Genomic DNA, 19,179 nt, shown 5'->3' with positions numbered 1-19,179 from the left:
GTACTCAGCTGTGGTTTTCTATTTGATGATGTACATTTATCGATTCTCCAAAAATACCAGTGGATCGTTTTTGTACTTCAGTGATAAATTCATGCTTGCATTTGGTGATAATGTCATTAAATAATTGCAGTATTTTACGTTGGACAATTGAACATTTATCTGTGAAAAGGAATGATAAAGTTGAAATTCCCGCTTCCTTTCATCTTCCTTCCAGGTGTAGTGTGTGTGTGCGAGTGCGTGTGTGCGTGTGTGTGTGTGTGTGTGTGATATTCTGCTCTCCCAAGTGTAAATGCCCTGTCCCTGCATCTCCCGGCTCCCCCTCCCCTGGGCATGCCTGTCGCTGAAGCTCCTATGACTTACAGTTGTCAACCATTCTGCTTGTGCTCTCTCTGTTTTTTTGTTTTTTTTTTCTTCTTCACTTTGAATTAAAACACTTTGTAGAACTTAGAAGGCAAATGTACCCTTGGAGTGAAATAGAACTTCTAACAAACAGAGAAAACTTTATAATGTGAAAGCTGCTAATCCTACTGGATAATTTTTGTGGGAAAAAAGTATCTAGAGTCAGTGAAGTAGTGAAATTATTTTAAAATGTTTTGATATCCATCCCTGTGTGTTCTGTGTTAATGCCCACAGAAGTGGAAGAATACCTGCAGCCAGAAAATGCATCTGCCACTGAATCTGGGCCCCTGGGGCAGCAGCCGATGGTTCGGAGCGGCAGTAGCCCTGAGGTCACTGAGCCGCTGTGTCCCGAGGCCCCCCCAGGTATCAGCATCTTACTCACGCGAGACTCTAGCTTCTGGCCGGGGAGGGGCTGTGTGTCATGGGGCTTTCTACTTTAATCCTAGTTCTATTTATTTCAAGGGAATTTACTTTAGAGTTTGATTGCAAGGATGTGATTTCTTGAATCACATGAAATATTTTCACTACTTATTTTTATCTAAGTATCTGAATTGTGTGTGTGTGTGCCCTTTTTTCAAGTGTAGCATGTTTAAGGACTGAAAAGAAATCCAGAGTGGCTGGAGGAGGTGGGAGGCAGAGGATGTTCACCCCAGGCGAGGGAGGGCAGCAGGTTAGGGCAGAGGCCAGTAGGAGAGGGGTCTTGGGGTGAGGGATGAGAGGTGGATGGCTGACCAGACCTGTGAAGTTTATTAGCAGTGCGCAGATCTGCTGAGGTTGAAAAATGATAACTTGTATTATTAACGTTATGGGCTTCCCTGGTGGCTCAGCGGTAAAGAATATGCCTGCAGTGCAGGAGACCCAGGTTCAATCCCTGGGTCGGGAAGATCCCCTGGAGGAGGAAATGGCGACCCACTCCAGTGTTCTTGCCTGGGAAATCCCATGGACAGAGGAGCCAAAAGGGCTACAGTCCACAGGGTTGCAGAGTTGGAGATAGCTGAGCGACTGAGCACGCACACACACCCATTAGCATTAATCCACACTGTTTCTCCAGCAGCTTTCAGCAGCAACCAGGGTGAAAGGTGAGGAGGCAGGTGGTTAGACCTGTGAACATTGACTAATATGTTTTACAGGGAAAATGCGTGTTAAGTGTGTCTGGTGACAGTGAACATACGTACTTAGTTTTATGAGTCAGGTAAACAATCAACCAAGCCATCCTGTGGTCCTCAGTGTCAGGGTCATGCCATCCTCATCAAATGAGCAGGGTATAGCCCCTCATAGAAATTCTCTCAAAAGAAAAATAATAAATACACAATAAAAACAATTTGAGAAATCTGTTACCTGGAAGGTTTTCTGTTCTCCAGAAGTCTTTGTGTAGGATTGTTATGATCTTTTTCCCTTAAATATTTGGTGGAATCCATCAGTTGCCTGGAGTTTTCTTGTCAGAAGATTTTAAAGTACTATTCAGATTTTTGAATCATTCTAAGACTTCGTATTTTCCTTTTCTTGTTTTAATTTGCATAAGTTTTGTTTTTTTTTTCTAGGAATTTGTTCATTTATTTTAAAAAAAATATTTATTGGCCCCAGACTATGCATAGAATCTGATCTTTTTAATTAACGGTGGCAGGCTTGGTGGAGATATCCCATTTTCTATTATGGACACTGGTTGTCGGTTACTTCTCTCGCCAGCAATGCTGAGCCACCTCACGCTCCCTTCCCTGTCCTCTTCCTCCCTTCCCCGGCCTGGCTGACCGGGGCAGCTCTTGTCTGAGACCCCTTCTCCAAGGCCCCCGGACAGGCCTTGTGGCTCCCCCTCCCCTCACCATGTGTAACATTAACACTCGACAGTGAAGTTCTCTGTGCATAAGAGACCAGGTCTGTGGAGCAGTCGTGATCCATAGGCTGCTCACGTGCTGGGCCCTGCACTCTTGTTTTTACATGTCTTAGAATATCTAAATATCTAAATTTAACCATTGCCTATGTATAAAAATCTTCTTCCAGTTTTACCGTCTGAAATATTTCTGTTGTTGATTTCCCCCCTCCCTGCCCCCAAACCTCTAGGCCCAAAGCTAGAAAATTCAGAGAATGTGAGTTCTTCAGAGCCCAGGCCTGCTCAGGAGAGCAAAGGACATGAGAAGAAAGAGCATGAAGGAATAACAGTAAGATCTTTTCAGAGTACATCCATGTGTCATTAAAAATAAACCTACAGATCACTGGCACGATACGCACATTTACTAGTGGCCGTGACACTATCTTTTAAAATTTATTTCCACTTAGATGTGTTTTAGGAACAGGTGACCTTGAGACGTTTGAAAGACTTGCTCACTTTCTATGTAAAATTATAGTCACATTACAAAAATAGAACGCAGTAAGTGTGAAAACAGACTTTCCCACCTGGTCTGTATGTGCACTTTCTCTCTTTAAGGACATCCTTGCCTGTCAAGCAGACGCTCAGACTCCCTATTCCTGGTATCACTTTAGGTTGTAGCCCTCACCTGATGCAAGTTCACAGATAAATGAGATGTTGCAACGATCTGTTATGGTTTCTTTCTTTTTTAAAAAATGTAAAATGGCATTTATCGGGTTCTTAAAACACAAATAAAAAGTTTAAAGAAGAAAATTAAAAAGTAGCCCTAACTCATTCATGCAGATAATTCCTATTTATTCATTAAAAAAAAAATGTAGTATCTATGAATAGAACACCCAGACATCCCAGAAAAGTACAAAATACACACAGAAAGTCACTCCCTACTCTTCCCTGCCTGGAAGATATGAGTGTTAAATTTCCTCAGTCTTCATTTTTTTTAACGGGCATATACCAGCTTTATACGTATGTTCCATTTACATGTATATTCTGTGTGTGTATTTCAACAATCAGATAAACACCCAGAGATCCACCCCCAGTGTAGAAACCAGAGCATCTTCAGTGCTGTTGCCATGCCTCTTGGGCGTCATCTCGGTCCCGCAGAGAACGGCTCTCTGTTGGCTCTGTCAGTCGTGTCTTTGCTTTCCTTTGTAGTTTTGCTTGAGATGTATGTACCTCTAAACAATGCATCCTTTAGTTTCCCTCATTTTTAAACTTTGTAAAGGTGGTATTATTGCTTTGTTCACTCATTACCATGTATTTACCATGCCTACCATGTAGGCACGTTGCCCTAGTTCATTGCTTTCTCTGCTGTTTGATATTCCACCGTGAGTAGAACACAGTTCACTTTTCCATTCTCTTGTTGACATTTAGCTTGTCCCCCCTGCCCACCGTTTTTTTTAAATGAGAAATGAAGCTGTGCACATTCTTGTATGTGTTTCAAGATCTACGTGTAAGATTTTCTCAACAGTATTGTCTTAGAGTGGAACTGATGAATCACGGGGAAACAGGGTGCTCTTTTTCACAAGAGAATGTGTCTTTCTCCAGAGTGGTTGTATCACTTGTTTTGGCCAGCAGTGTGTAAAAAGTTTCTGTTCATCCACATTCCTGCCAACACTTACTACTGTCAGATTTAAAATCTTGGGAGTCAAGTGGGTGAAAATGGGATCTCATTTTGTTTTGCATTTCTCAGGTTGCTGATAAAGTCCTTCCTTATGTTGATTGGCCATGTATGTTTCATCTGTGGGGTGCCTACTGATGTCTTTTCCATTTTCCTGTTGATTTGTCTTATTTATTTTTACTAATTCTTTATGTAGTCTGAATACGGATCCTATATTGGTTATGTTTCTGGTGAATTTCTTCTTCCAATGTGTGGCTTTTATTTTCACATTCTCTATGTTGTCTTTTGATGAACAGAAGCTCTTAATTTTGATATTCTTGATTATCATTGTTATTACATTTTATGAAAATTAAAAAAGCTCATTTATGTATTTGCTTTTGGCTGTGCTGGATCTTTGTTGTTGTGTAGGCTTTTGTCTGGTTATGGTCGGGAGTGGAGGCTACTCTGTAATTGCAGTACACAGGCTTCTCACTGCGCTGGCTTCTCTTACTCCAGAGAACCGGTTCTAGGGCACATGGACTCAGTAGTTGTGGTCCATGGGCTTTGTTGCTCCGCAGCATGTTGGATCTTCCTGGTTCAGGGGTCCAACCCATTTCTCCTGCATTAGCAGGCAGATTCTTCACCACTGAGCCACCAGGGAAGCCCTGAAAAATTTAAAACACCAACTTGAAAGGGATAAGAATATTTGCCTTATGTTTACAAGTGTTTCAGTTCTGCTCTATACATTTAAGTCTTTCATCTGCCTGGAGCTGATGTTTATGGAGTGGCAATAGGGATCCAATTTTATTTTTTCCCCCACATGGATAGCCACTTATCCTGGGTCCCCTATACTGAATTCGTTTTCCTTTATTGATCTGAAAATGCTACCTATCTCTCATAGATACTGCATCCCAGATGTGTGAGGCTTTGTTTTGGTGCTTCTTGAGTCATTGGTCTCTCTGTCTTAGTACTGTAGTTCCCCTGCTTCCTCCTCACCCCCATCTAATGGAAGCTATTTTTTCTACCATCTTCTGTCTTTTGTTGTTGCTGTTGAGAGGTCTTCGGTCCATCCTGTTTGTTGTTCCTCACTGTTCTTCATCCTTGTCCTCCAGTTTCACTACAGTATATTTAGGCGCATTTTCTCTTGGTCTGCACAATTTGTCCTATTTTGGATATTCTACATGTGCCAGGCATCTGTGAATCATTGTTCTTCCATCGCTTCTGGAAAATTCTTGGTAATCAGTTATTCAAATATTGCCTGTTCTTTGTTCTCTCTCCTCTTTCCTTCTGGAGTTCTGGGTAGAAATATATTTAGACTTTCTCATTCTGTGTTCTATGTCTCTTAAGCCCCCTTTCATATTTTCCATTCTCTTTGGCTATGTGGGTGCGTTCTGGGTGATTCATCAGATCTGTCTTTGACTCAGTTCAATAATTCTCTTCTCATGCATATGTAGTCTGCTGTTTAATGGTCCCATTGAATTTTTTTGGTTCAACAATTTTATGTTTTGCTTCTGAAAGTTCAGGTTAACACTTTTCAAGTATATCTTGTAATCTCTCATGATCTCTTATAGCTTGCTCATTTTTGTGTGATTCCCATCTTTTATTCCTTTAAACTAGTCACAGATTGCAGTTCTGAATTCTTCATCTGATCATCTGAAATCCTTGAGGGGTGGGTGGAGAATCTATATCTGATATTTTTTGTTTCTAAGATTTGTGCATAGTGGGTTTTTAATTTCCTTTGGTGTTTGGTGACTTTTGATTGTGAGTTCCTAGCTGGCTGATCTGAATCTGCAGAAAACCTGAATTTCTGATATGATGAAGTTTCACAAAACAGGGAGTGCTACTTTAATTTGGGACTCTGGTTCCTTTTGCCACTGGCAGTGGTAATATTAGATTAATGCCCAAGGTAGCCCCATTTCACTGCCCTGGTTTCCATTTGCTTTGGGTGGGAGTGGAAAGAGGAGGTGGGTCCCTTGAAGGTTTATTTTACTTCCTGTGAGCCCCAGATTTTTATGTAGGTTCTATAGTTGGAGGATATTTTATCTTCCAGAGGGTCAGAAGCAGAAGAGCCTATATTCTGCTTTTCAATTAAGGAGATATCCTGTGTATATTCCATTATCATATTAGAAATATATGCTTCCTAGGTGGCTCAGTGGTAAAGAATCTGCCTACAATGCACTAGACACAGATTCAGTTCCTGGGTCAGGAAGATCCCTGGAGAAGGGAATGGCAACCCTCTCCAGTATTCTCGCCTGGGAAATCCCAAGGACAGAGGAGCCTGGTGGGCAACAGTCCATGGGATTACAAAAGAGTCAGACATGACTGAGCAACTAAACAACAACAATATTAGATATATATCATCCTTCTTTAAAGCTAATATTTTTTTTACATACTGTTAATCTTCTAAATATTTTATTCATGACCTACTTGTGTGTTTTAGCTTAATGATTACTCTGTCCTTTAATTTTACATCTTAGTCCCTCCTTTTCATGTGTTTGCTTATTTAGTATTCATTCCTTCAGTTGGCTTATTGAATTCCATGATGTTTGTACACTCTAAGCTGGAGAGCCTTAAATATACTATCTTCATTTCTGGCTCTGATCTCCATCTTGCCAGTCATGGATTTTTGTTGCACACTTATGGTACATTCTCTTTAGATATTCAGCCCAAAGATGGATATTAAAATATCAGAAACTTTCCCAATTCCTCCGTCCATTGTCCATCCATCTGCCTTTCCTCCCTACCTCACTTCCTTCTTTTCTCACCGTCTTTCTCATGGTCCGCTAGATTCATATCCTTTTGTAATTTAAGTTCCACTCCCATGGACAACACTTATATAAGCTCTTGTCTGTCATTCTGCAGCATTTTTAGAATTTATCTTTTCTTCTCTTTTTCTATCATCAAAAGCCTTGTCTGCTCATTCCTGAATTACCATCAGAGTTCCATAGCAACTTTCTTCGTAACTCTATTCCACAGATAGTAAGTCAACTTAACCATTTTGATTATGTTTTTAATCACAATCAGCTACCGTCTGGAACATACGGTTGCTCATTTTGTCAATACTGGGTTGAAATTCCTAAGCCTGATGTTGGAGGCCCCCTGGCAGATGTGCCGCTTGTAGAAGGTGGTCACGTTTCCTTCCTACCGTTTTCCCTCTTCGCCTGACTGCCCTGCATGGCCTGCTGTAATCGGCTTCTTTTCCTGCACGTAGAACTTGCTGATTTCTCAGTGCTTCCTGCCCTGAGCCCCTTCCTGCCTACTCTCTACCACCTCATGTCTGTAGCCTTGTTGAGCAGCTCTCCTTCACTGTGAGCCGATCAAGGTAACACTTTCTTCTGCATACCTTTTAGAGAGAGTTGACTTGCATATTTTGCTAATGTACATTGTGATCATTTTGTGTAATTTGTGTACGTTTTGTCTTTCCACGCCAGTTATGTAAAATGTAGGGGGTGCAGATTTCCTCCCAGTGTTCTAGTCCTGTATTTAACCCACAGTCCAGTGCTGGGCAGTGCTCAGGGAAGCCTGCTGCACCTGTAACAAGAATGGGTCTGGGTGGGGTTTATGCCCTCCCTGCCAGCACGCTGGTGACTTATACCTCCTGGAGGATGATATCCATTATGTATGTGTACCCAAGCAGAGGTACAGCTAGAACCTCAACATAAATGATTTCCATGTAACTTGGCATCCCTCCTCCATAGACCATGTTAATTGGATGCCAGCTGATAAAGCAGAAGTCTTAAATTTAAGATCTTGGGTAATTTATAACTCAGTCACAGTAATTAGTGAACCCATATCCTTCCAATGCAGAATGTCATTCAGTTTTTTGTTACTGTTCTTGCTGTTCATTTGTTTCTTTTTCTTTAGACATATGGACTAGAAACTTAACAGTCTTATAAAAATTAAAACTTTTCTGTAACCAGCACAATCTTTCTTTCTTTCTGAAGATCTTAGTTCGGAGAAGCAGCAGCCCCATTGAACTGGATTTGAAAGATGACTCACAGCAGATGCAAGGAAAATGTCGGGAGAGACAGAAGAGTAAGTACCAGGAGATGTGGTCTGTGTTTGTCCAGCTTCAACATGGATGGACTTTGTTTCCTTTTGATTTCTAACTTGAATGATATCATCTGAAGATATGATGTTGCGATATGGGACATGTTTATTTGTGGAATCCCAGGATAGATGGGTGGTTAGTACCAGTCAAACATTAAACACTACCCAGTTACCTTCGAGAATTGTCTTTCCAGCCCTGGGTCTTTCTCCAGGTGAAAATCACAACCAAGGCTGATGGCTGGTGAGGAGACAGGCCCAGAAGGAAGAGTGGTCTTCCTTCTGGAAGTTTCCCTAGGTTCAGAACACAGAGCTTCTGCAGTACCTTGACGTCAGTGGTATAAGTATTTAAAATTTGCCTGGGATGCTGAGATGTACCGTTAGGTACTGTGATATGCGGCCCTAATACTCTGCTTCCCTGAGGTCCTCTGCCATGGCCCCTCCTTCTTGGTCGTTCCTGGTGGAGGGCAGAGCAGGAATGCTTCGGCTCCACCTTCTAGAGTCCCGGGACAGGCAAAGTGAGCGACCTCGCAGGTGACTGGGCTAGCTGTCAGTTCTCTGCCCGTGAATACCTGACAGTAGATTAGTAGCAGCAAGGCTGGGGCTGACCCGTCAGCAGCTGACCCAAAGGGCACCAGGAGGGCTGCAGGCAGAGAGGGCGGGCACGCCGTCTGTGTGCAGCAGACAGGGGACTTAGGGGGCAGGCCGGCGGAGTCGGTTCTGTGTCAGACTGAATAGCCAGGTGGGGCTTCGCAGCCTTTGACAGCATCATTGTACCATGACAAATCAGAACGTTTCAGTGCTTAGAGGGGGAGAATCTCTATTGGTGGGATGCCTCATCCCCCAGTGATCCTAGGTGACTTGCCTAGGTTCATGTCTAGACATAGATTCTTCAGCCTGGAAGCATGAACCTGCCTTTGTAGTGGGATCAATTCCCATCCACCTCCTCTAGCCTCCCCTGTTTCATAGTTGAGTAAGTCAGGGTACAGGTTGTGAGGATGTGCTCTTGTGGGTACCAGGGGAACTCAGTTAAGGCCTGTGAAGAGTCGGAGCCCATAAAGACAACGCACATCCACACCTGGAAGCTGTGTGTCGTTGACCAGGGGCCCCACGCAGGCCCCTGTCCCCTGAACGATCCCCACCGGGGCAGCTGCTTTAGGTCCTTGTGCGCTGGGACCGTGGAGGTGCTCGTGCCCTGCCCTGGCCTTCTTGGACTGTATCTTCCGTCATTCCAGGTGACAGTGTGAGCAGTGACCCCACTCTGGGCTGCAGCACCGAGGCAGAGCTGTCCCTGAGTCCCTGGCAGACCTGCGAGGAAGACCCAGATCTGAGCCCGCCCGCGGATTCTGTGACCGACGCCGACGCCCGCCACTGGTTACAGCTCCGGCCCACGGATGCTTCGAACCTAACAGGTAACCATGTCCTTCAGACGAGGCAGCAGTGTTCACAGGGTTTCCCAGGTGTGAGGATGCTAGGGCATCCTTCGGCACAGTGATGATGGGGGCTGCCCCCTCCCACATGGGTGTGCCCACCCCAGTCCCCCCACCCCCACCCCCTGGTCACAATCAGCGGTGGAGTCTTGGTCTCCTGCGTGCAGAGGATTCTGAAACAGTGGAAGAAGAGGGAGGAAACCCATCGTGCCCACACCCGCTGTCCAACACGGGAGGAGGTGGCTGATAATTTAGGCTGACACTTTGCCATCCCTGACTAGATTTGCTTTACTCTGAAAGCAGAGAAAAGTGATTTCTCCAACTTATATGTGCCATGAATCCAGGAGAAGTTAAAGAATTTGAATACTTACCTATTATTGTTTTCTTTAACTTTGCCATAGAATCTTTGATGCATGCAAGATAAGTTGTGATGCATGTTATAGATCAGTGAGCCTGCCCTGAGCATAAGAAGTAGAATAGCTGCCCCACAAGTGAGACCCCCAACAGGGGGGCCCCCTTCTCAAATCCTTCCCTTCTCTTGTCATCTTATGTGAATACTGTGACCCTGTCCGCAGTGTTTTTTTTTTTTAATTAATTTATTTATTTTTGCAATTATTTAAGTTTTCCTGGGGTTTTTAATAACCATTGCCACTTCTTTATAAAGTGTTAACCACAGTATCTGTCTCTTCAAACAACATATTTAATTTTGGCTTTAAGCTTTTTAAAAATGTCGTCATATTATGTTTTTTTTTTTTTTTTTGCAACATTTTTCCCTTGAGTATTCGTAGTTCTAAGATTCATGAATAGGTTATAGAGCCAAACTTTCTGGGATGGCATCCAGGCTCTGCCAAGGAGTTGCTGGGTGGCTTTGAGCTGGTAAATCTCTCTGTCCTTCAGTTTCTCTTTACAGTAGAGTGGGGATACTAATAGTCCATATTATAGGGTTGTTGGAGGAATCAGTGAGTGAGCCTCTAAGTCAAGCACGTAGAGCAGATTTAGCTCTTCATATGTATGCACACACACATGCACGCCCATGCATACACACGTATCTTGTGACCCTGGGAAAGTGAACCTCTTTCACTTTAGGTTCAGTTCTCTGGCCTGTCACACAGAGGGCACCAAGAGAAGTTGGGTTTTTGCTTTGCTTGGTTTTGGTAAGAAATTGTCTGGAGAGGCCAGTGTTCTGAGGAGCTCAGCATGGAGGTGCCCACCACGGCCATATCCCTCCTGGCCCTCCACGTTCCCCGGTCCATAGACATCTTGATGAGAACCACAACAGCAGACCACAAAGCACGTGTTGAGTAAAACGTGGTATTAAACTAAAAATCATTTTAAAATTAGAAGTAAAGGCTAAACTCTTCACTTAGCTTTTTTTTTTTAACTAAGCAAACTGGTTTTCATAAATTAAAGTATAAATTTTAAGCAGTCTCTGTGTTTTGGGAAATTTCTAATAAAGTAACATAAAAACTTCATAAAATTTACATAGAAAAATGGTGTTGGATAAAAATCTTTTATCTCTGAGATAGATAAGACCAAAAAGAATGCTCTTAATGTGCATTTAATGTTTATCTTAATTACAGCTGGAAAAACAAACCAGTTAACTGTAAATGAACAACGCATTGCCTTGTAATGCTGTAAGTGCCGCCCTTAAGAGATAGTGGACATTTTTGGTCTAAATGTTCACCTCTGCCCATGGTAGAAGCCTTGTAAAGTTAATGAGAAAACAGTTGACAAAACCAATGTGCTTACTTTTATAACTTACTGGGTAGTAATTGGTGCTTCTCAAATTTGTGGTTCTTTCATTATAGAAATTTCTGTAATATATGTAATGATAATTTCTATAATATATATAATACAAAATCATTATGTATAGAAAATAAATATAATAATTGTGAATAATAATATCATAAATTTCTGAAGGATTTAACAGTTTACAAAGAACTTTGAGACATCCTCTTTGATTTTTATGGTAAGCAGGTCAGGTTGTACAAATTCTGTTTGAGGTGGAGAAGCTGAGACCCAGAGAAATAGTGTCGTCTTACTAGAAAGTAGGCCCAGCATTGGAACTGGCTTCTAGAGTGTTTTGACTTCAATTCCAGAGTCATGCCCACTCCTTTCTTCTGCACTGCTGTTCAAATTACAACTGCCAACCCCATTCAAACTATTTGAGAATTATTGATACATTTATGGAATCAGTGGCTTCTTTGGGTACAATATTCAGATTATCCAAGGGGAATCATCATCATGGTACTGTTGAAGACTTTAGTGCATTTTCAGTAAGCTGAATTTGCCTAAACAAGGACTAGCTTTAATTACTTTTATTGAAAAGAGAGAAAATTGGGTGATTACCTCTTTTGTCTGCCTTCTGGAAAGCTTAGCTCTGATCCCATCTCAGAGTGTCCCTGCTATGCTCGGTCTAATACACTTGTGTGAGGTAATTTCATATGATGCTCTCTCTGCTGTGATTAACTCCTCCAGATACTCAGCTCTTCTTTGAAATCCTAATATCGAGAATCAGTACACTCAGTTCAATAGTTCATCTTGTCATCTGTGAAAAGGACAAACCGTAATATGATAAGGTTTATGGATTATCACTGTTCTGAATTTAACTTTCTGTTCTTAGGAGAAAAATTTCTTCATAAATGGACAAAGCAAAACTCATGTTACCCTGATCTCTAGGACATGCAAAGCAAGCGATCCAACAATTTGAATGTATCTCCATTTCTCACTGAATAATCCTACTGGTTATTAAATGCTTGGAATAATAAACTGCTTCTAAAATCTTAAATTCCTTTATCACTGGCCAGATAGCAGTTTAGTTTTGTATTTGCTTTCTTATTTAAATCATTTCATGTTTTTTGGAAATGACAGTTAAATTTATAGTGGACTGCTTCAAAATGTGTCTGGGATTTGTATGGCAAGATATGGAGACATGGAGGTGACTGTCATGAAGGAAGAAGATTTTAGAAATAGGGGCATGGGGACTTCCCTGGTGGTCCAGGGGTTAAGAGTCTGCCTTGCAGTGCAGGGGACACAGGTTCGATCCCTGACCTGGGATGATCCCACGTGTCGCAGGGCAACTAAGTCTGTGTGCCACAACTACTGAGCCTGTGCTCTGCCACAGTGAGAAGCCACTGCAGTGAGAAGTCCTGTGTACCACAACTAGAGAGTAGCCCCCACTTTGCCTTAATTAGAAAAAACTTCATTGTTCCCTCGGGCAACAGTGAAGACCCAGCACAGCCAAAAATAATAAATTTTTGAAAAAAGAAATATGGGCACAGCATGCCCCATGGGAGGGCACTTGAGGGGTCATCCAGGTTGGTGGGGAAGTAGGAAGAGCGAGGAAAACATGGGCAACATCCTTTATCATCATTTGCACAGGTAAGGGAAGGCAGGGTGGACTAAGCAGACTGGGGATCGGCTGGTTTAGATCATTTCAGCCGAATCTGAAGCACAGACACTGGCCCAGGCAGCCAGGTGCCAGACCCTGCAGTGATGAGGGCACCGGGGCATCCCCTTGTTGGTGAGAGCTAGACAGAGGAAGGTGGCCAGGATGCCTGGTTTGGGATTGTGAGGTTTGCATGTGAATGACATACTCCCTAGTGAGTTGTTTGCCATCTCTAGGAATTGGCAGCCCTGGGAGTGGCAGCCCCTCCTGGCCAGGGAGGCCCCAGATGCCAGAGTATCAAGAATACCAAAAATAAGAAAGTAGACTTGACTCACATGTAAGTTTTGTTCAGTTGAGCTTATGATTTTCAAGAAGGGGGTATTTATAACTCTATAGAAAAGCTATGACAAACCTAGACAGCGTATTAAAAAGCAGAGATATTACATTGCCAACAAAGGTCAGTATAATGAAAGCTATGGCTTTTCCAGTAGTCATGTACAGATGTGAAAGTTGGACCATAAAGAAGGCTGAGTGCCAAAGAATTGATGCTTTTGAACTGTGGTGTTAGAGAAGACTCTTGAGAGTCCCTTGGACAGCAAGGAGATTCAACCAGTCCATCCTAAAGGAAATCAGTCCTGGATATTCATTGGAAGGACTGATATTGAAGCTGAAGCTCCAATACTTTGGCCATCTGATGTGAAGAGCTGACTCATTGGAAAAGACCCTGATGCTGGGAAAGATTGAGGGCAGGAGGAGAAGGGGACAACAGAGGATGAGATGGTTGGATGGCATCACCAACTCAATGGACATGAGTTTGAACAAACTCTAGGACCTGGTGAAGGACAAGGAGGCCTGGCATGCTGCAGTCCATGGGGTCACAGAGTCAGACACAACTGAATGACTGAAAAACAATAGCTAAGTATTGATATTGCTGCTGACCTCATCTCTTATTTAGCAAATAAGCTTATAGTCTAGAAAGACTGCTTTTGATGCTATAACAAATAAAAAGATTACTTAGCCATAGCCACGACCAATTGAAGAACTTACCAAGAGGACAGAAAAAATAAGACATTTATCCTAATGAGGACAAATAATGGGATAAGTGTGATGAGACTTATTTAAAGAGAGTTTTAATCACAGAGATAGACATGGACTAAAAGAATGGAATATAAAACATATACTGGATGCATAAGGACATGGAGTTGTGGTACACGAAAGAGGCAGCCTTATAGATCTGACAAGAGAAGGATGGGCTGCCCAGTCAAGCACGCAGAACATTTAGCCAGCGGGCAGAAAACCTCACACCCTGATTGCAGCCAAATTCCAATGGATAAATACTCAAATGTAAACAGGAAAATTTTAAAACTTTGGGAAGAAAATGTCTTCTAAAAATTCTATGACCTTGGGGGAGAGAAGAGTTTCTTAAAATGAGATAAAAAAACAACTAACCATAAGAAAGTGGCTGTCATTAATTCAACTCCAGCATAAATAAAACTTTCTTTTCGTTGTCAGAGAGACTTTTAAGAACCGAGAGTTAGCAGAACCTTGACGGTTAAGGGCCAGCTTCGGTGCTTCTTCTTTTCCAGGTACCTATTACATCGATGATACTCTTTTTTTTTTTTAAATATTTTTGGCTGCTCTGGGTCTCCATTGCTACTCTCAGGCGTTCTCTAGTTGCAGCGAGTGAGGGCTGCTTTTGGTCGCAGCGTGCAGCTTTCTTACTGCAGTAGCTTCTCTTGTTTTGGAGCACAGGGTCTAGAGTGCGGGCTCAGTAGTTACGGCCCACAGGCTTAGTTGTCCTTGCGCACGTGGGATCCTCCCAGACCAGGGATTGAACCTGTGTCTCCTGCATTAGCAGGAGGATTCTCAGCCACTGGAAGTCTAGTGCTACATCTTAAGATCAGACTCAGTTAGAAGTAGTTTCCAACACTTCGCTTTAGTGGAGGAAGGGTCAGTGGTGTTGCCTCGCATCAGGGATGGGATTGCCATTGGCGATTGGTTGTTCACAGCTAGTTTTTGGCTCCAGGACAGTACATGACGGGAGAGGATCAGTCAGTGAGTACTTCAGTTGGGGGATGAATCAGCTTTCAGCTGCAGGCTCTTGTTTGATTTAGCTTAAAACAACACATTTCAACCTTTTTTTGGTAGTAAAAAATATGTATGATTAGGTTTCAAAATCTCTCTTAGTATATTTATCCCAACCCTGCCTTTCAATGTTGTTACTGAAATCCTTTGACCACTTCTGCTTTGAATTATAGCTTCTGCTTTTAATTATCCCTGTTACCTGCCACCAAAACTGTTTTTGCATGAGTGGTTTGTCAGCGTCTGCCACTGCACACATTTTTGGAATCTCCACCAGGCTTTGATCTGTTTTGGAAATATCAAATGTTCTAAAGAAAAATCATGATGACAAGTACCATGAGATTGGTTGCTCACCTTGGAGATCTTTAAATGAATGTTACCTGTCTGGGAAGCAGATGAGAAAGGCCACAGTGATGGTCAGCAGAGTGCCAACCTGCTGTTTCTCCACTTTATTTATTTGTTTACTTTTTGTTTCTCCACTTTAAAAAAATGTATTTATTTGGCTGTGCCCGGTGTTAGTTGTGGCATGTGGGATCTAGTTCCCTGACTAGGGATTGAACCTGGGCTCCCTGCACTGGGAGCATGGAGTCCTAGCCACTGGACCACCAGGCAAGTCCCCTATTTGTCCACTTTTTAATCATCAAAGTCTAGGCCTAATTTTTCTGGTCCCAGAATTAAGGTGTTTCAGTTGAGCTTTTGGATTTGTGCCTTTTCAACTCAAATGGGAAAATCATTTTCAAAGCACTGGCCATGCTTCAGGTATACTCCACCAAACCTACATAAAATTGCTGCCATGTGAAGTCGCCATTTGGTTGGCTGCCTTATTTTACCAATCACCAAGACTTATTTCATGACTAAAATCCTTTGTACATTTGCAAAGTTCTAAACTTCAGATTGCTCCTGTATTAAAGGCCTGTATGTGTTTGGGGAAAGGTGGTATAATTTTGTTTGCAAGACTTCCTACTTTAATAAAAAATATTTAATGTCTCTGAAGCATTTAGCAAGAATGAGACAAAAAGGTGCTCTTAGGTTAGCATACTAGCTTGCTCATGAAAAAGAAAATGAACTGTTTGGTATTTTTGAGGTGAACGTGAAATTTTCAGAAATCTCTCAAATCCCAATTTTTAATTAAGCGCCGCTTCACTGAGGAACCATCTACATGTGAAATGTCAGCATCTGTTCTGTTGCTTATGCCACAAGTGGAATCATTTTGGGCAAAAACATTTCAACTCATTAAAAAATTTTTTTCACGGTAATGTTGAGCATGCAGTCATTTCAAATACCTCGAAAAGACTCCCTGTATTTTGATAATGTGATGGGGGATGTTACCTAGAATTTTATCACTGAGGAATACATTTTTGGTAGGGAAGGGGGATCTTTCCACAACAGAGAATGTGATTGTTGGCAGGTTGCAGGGAGATGCAGGTGGTAAGGTACCTGACCTCTTTTTACTTGGAGCTATCACTCAAGGGAAATCCCGGCATGATTGGAAGGCTGAAGGCTGATCTCCACCTCAGATGGCTGTGTTGTGGGGGTGATGCTTGGGGATGGAGCAAAGGTCTAAGTCACCAAATCTTCTGACTCTTTTTTAACCCCTTATGGGGTTAAAGACTCATTGCATTCTTCATGAGAAAACTACATGCCATATGATGCTGTTTGTTCACTTGGAAGCTTAGGTTTATTTGTAAGGTTCGTTGAAGCTTCACCAGACCTTCTCAGACCAACAGATGCTTGATACCAGACTCATTTGACAGACTAAACATCAGGAGGATGACAGACTAAACATCAGGAGGTTTTGTAAAAGTCAATCGGAGAGTCCAGAAGGTCCACAATTTGGCTTTTGCCATCTATACAGGTGCAGTGTGGGAGATTCCAGCATGGATTATATGTGTCTCTTTAGTCAAGTATATTTATGACACTGATGTGGGAAATACTGATGTGTTTCACTCTAAGAAGAAACAGTGCTCCTGGTTTTGGGAAGGCTTTTCCATGACACACGTACCATCCTTATGAAATCTGCTTCAGGGTCTTGTGCTCTTTCCATAATAAACATAATAAGTTGTTAGCGGCTGTGCAGGAAGCATCTAGAGCCGGCCGTGGATTTGCCCGGGCTCCTTGTCACACTTTTCTCCTGCTCCTGGCTGGCTCTGGTCCTTCCTCCCCTTGAGTTCCTCGCATCCATAGACTGTGCTTCCATTTCTGTGGTTAGACCTGAAAAACCCCAACAGCACTTGCACCTGGAATGATGCTCAATGGTGGTGGATGTTTGTTAGTATCTTTTTTTTTTTTAAATCAGCTTCTATACATGTACTACAAAGCAATAGAAAAAGCAAAGAACACTCTTTAAAAACATTAATAAAATAGGCAAATAGGAAAGATTGATCGAGGAAGAAATACTGGGTGTGAAAAAGGGAACAAAGCAATAAAAACAACATAAAAATTAAAAACAATTCAATAGGTTAATTCCAATAGATTTATAAAAGTAGAGGACAATTCCTAGCTTTACTGAAGCTTCAAATAAAAGAAAAGCTGTCTTTTTCAACCTGCTCCAGATATGTTGAAGCTCTCCAGAGTCAGTAATTTTTCACACGAAAGTTTCAATTATCAGAATTATTTTTGAATCTAAGATTGTAAAGGGAACTGTAGGAAAATTAGCAAAGCTTTTCCAGCACAGAATTCTATACTCAGCCAAGCTATGAATTTACCAGCCAGGGAACCAAGACTTTCAGACATATGAGGACACACTCCTTTCTCAGGCATTTAGGAACATGCAGTCCACTAAAAGAAGAAGAAATACCACATACCATTTTGTGATTCTGGTCTTACAGATGAGAAGGGTAAATATATGTTCACACAAAAGCCTGTAAACATTTCTAGCTTTAGGTCTAATCAAACCAAAACCAGAAACTATCCAGTGTCTTTCATCAGGTGAATGGAAAAACTATGACATCTATGGATACACAACCCCCATGGATGAATCTCTCAAATAAATACCTTATGCTAAGTGAAAGAAACCAGATGGAAAGGCTACTTACTAAACAACTCCATTTATCTGACATTCTGGAAAAGGCAATGCTGTAAGGATAGGAGATGGCAGTGGTTGTCTGGAGCAGAGGCTTGGGGAGGGGACCAATGGCATAGGGGCCCTGGTAGAATGAAGAGGAAGTTTCATGTCAGTTATGGAGGTGGTGTATGTGACAGCTACATGATCATACACATTTCTTACAGCTCCTTGAATCTAAGAAGGATAAAACTTGTTATAAGCAAATTACACATCCCACAAAACCTGAGTTAACAGTGACAAACACCGCAGATGTCACTCCCGCCTCGAGGCCATCCTGGGCCACTTTCTCTCATGACAGTGCTCCCTCCGCATCCTACTCAAGTTCTCCTTCCTCTCCACTGCTTATGAAGACCTTCTCAGGGTCTCTAGGAACTGTCTCGTCATCTCTGGGTTGTCACCCTTCTAGTTGGAAGAATCAGAGTCATCTGACATTTCCTCATCAATCTCAGTTTCCTGTCCTTCCAAGTTGTCAGCCATTTCACACCTCATCTCAATTATTTTATTCTGAATTGTTTTACTCTGGATTTGCATACATGTTCAAGCATAGGTCATTTGCATTAAAGATAAAAGGCTGTAACAATGAAATAAAAATTGTGTTAACACACGTTTTCCCTCACAGACAGCAGCGAATGCCTTGCTGATGACTGCAGTATAATTGCTGGGGGGACCCTCACCGGTTGGCACCCAGACTCAGCCGCTGTGTTGTGGCGAAGAATCTTGGGGATCCTTGGAGATGTGAATAATATCCAGTCACCCAAAATCCATGCCAGGGTGTTTAGCTATCTCTATGAACTCTGGTACAAGCTAGCAAAGGTATGTCCTGCTATTGTTACCTTTCATTCTAGTGTGGTAACATTGATTTGTCACTTAACCTAAAAACTGTGTCGCATGTGACTTTTGAACACATTCTGGACCATGGGTTTAGATACTGAGACAAAGTACATTTGGTGATCAAAAAATAAATAAAAATACTTATAGCTTGGTCATTTTATATATGTCTAAAAGTTATTTCATTTAATGCATAAATAAACTATTGCTATAGGATATCAAAGAATAGGATACTATACAATAGTTGTAGTTACTCTCTTTATAAAAGCAGTACTGGGCTTACTGTACAGAATTTGAATGTAGAGAAATGCTAAGAAGAAATTTAACCTCACCGTCCACATGGAAAGCCATTATTAGTATATAATCTTATTTCTGAGGATAATTTTTGTAAAAGAACAATCTCTTGTCCTTTGTTTGTAAAAGAATACATAAAATTTTCATTCTAGTGTTGGTTTTTGTTTACAGTATATATTTTCCCCG

The 19,179-nt window shown here is 41.9% G+C and overlaps 1 protein-coding gene across 5 annotated transcripts in view; it reads left to right on the top strand.

Moving 5' to 3' along the window:
- The window catches only part of RALGAPA2 (Ral GTPase activating protein catalytic subunit alpha 2), a 271,302-nt gene that overhangs the window by 104,162 nt on the left and 147,961 nt on the right, over positions 1-19,179 (top strand). For all 5 annotated transcript variants that reach the window (XM_043882987.1, XM_043882990.1, XM_043882989.1 and 2 more), the window contains 5 exons: positions 634-762; positions 2,458-2,555; positions 7,805-7,895; positions 9,143-9,319; positions 18,491-18,684. In XM_043882987.1, coding sequence (XP_043738922.1) covers positions 634-762; positions 2,458-2,555; positions 7,805-7,895; positions 9,143-9,319; positions 18,491-18,684 — 689 coding nt within the window. The remainder of the gene's footprint in view (positions 1-633; positions 763-2,457; positions 2,556-7,804; positions 7,896-9,142; positions 9,320-18,490; positions 18,685-19,179) is intronic.

The sequence above is a fragment of the Cervus elaphus genome, chromosome 23 (genome assembly GCF_910594005.1).
Source record: "Cervus elaphus chromosome 23, mCerEla1.1, whole genome shotgun sequence".
NCBI classification, from domain to species: domain Eukaryota; kingdom Metazoa; phylum Chordata; class Mammalia; order Artiodactyla; family Cervidae; genus Cervus; species Cervus elaphus.
The sequence above is the reverse complement of the archived record's forward strand: the minus strand, read 5'-3'. Positions and strand labels throughout refer to the sequence as shown.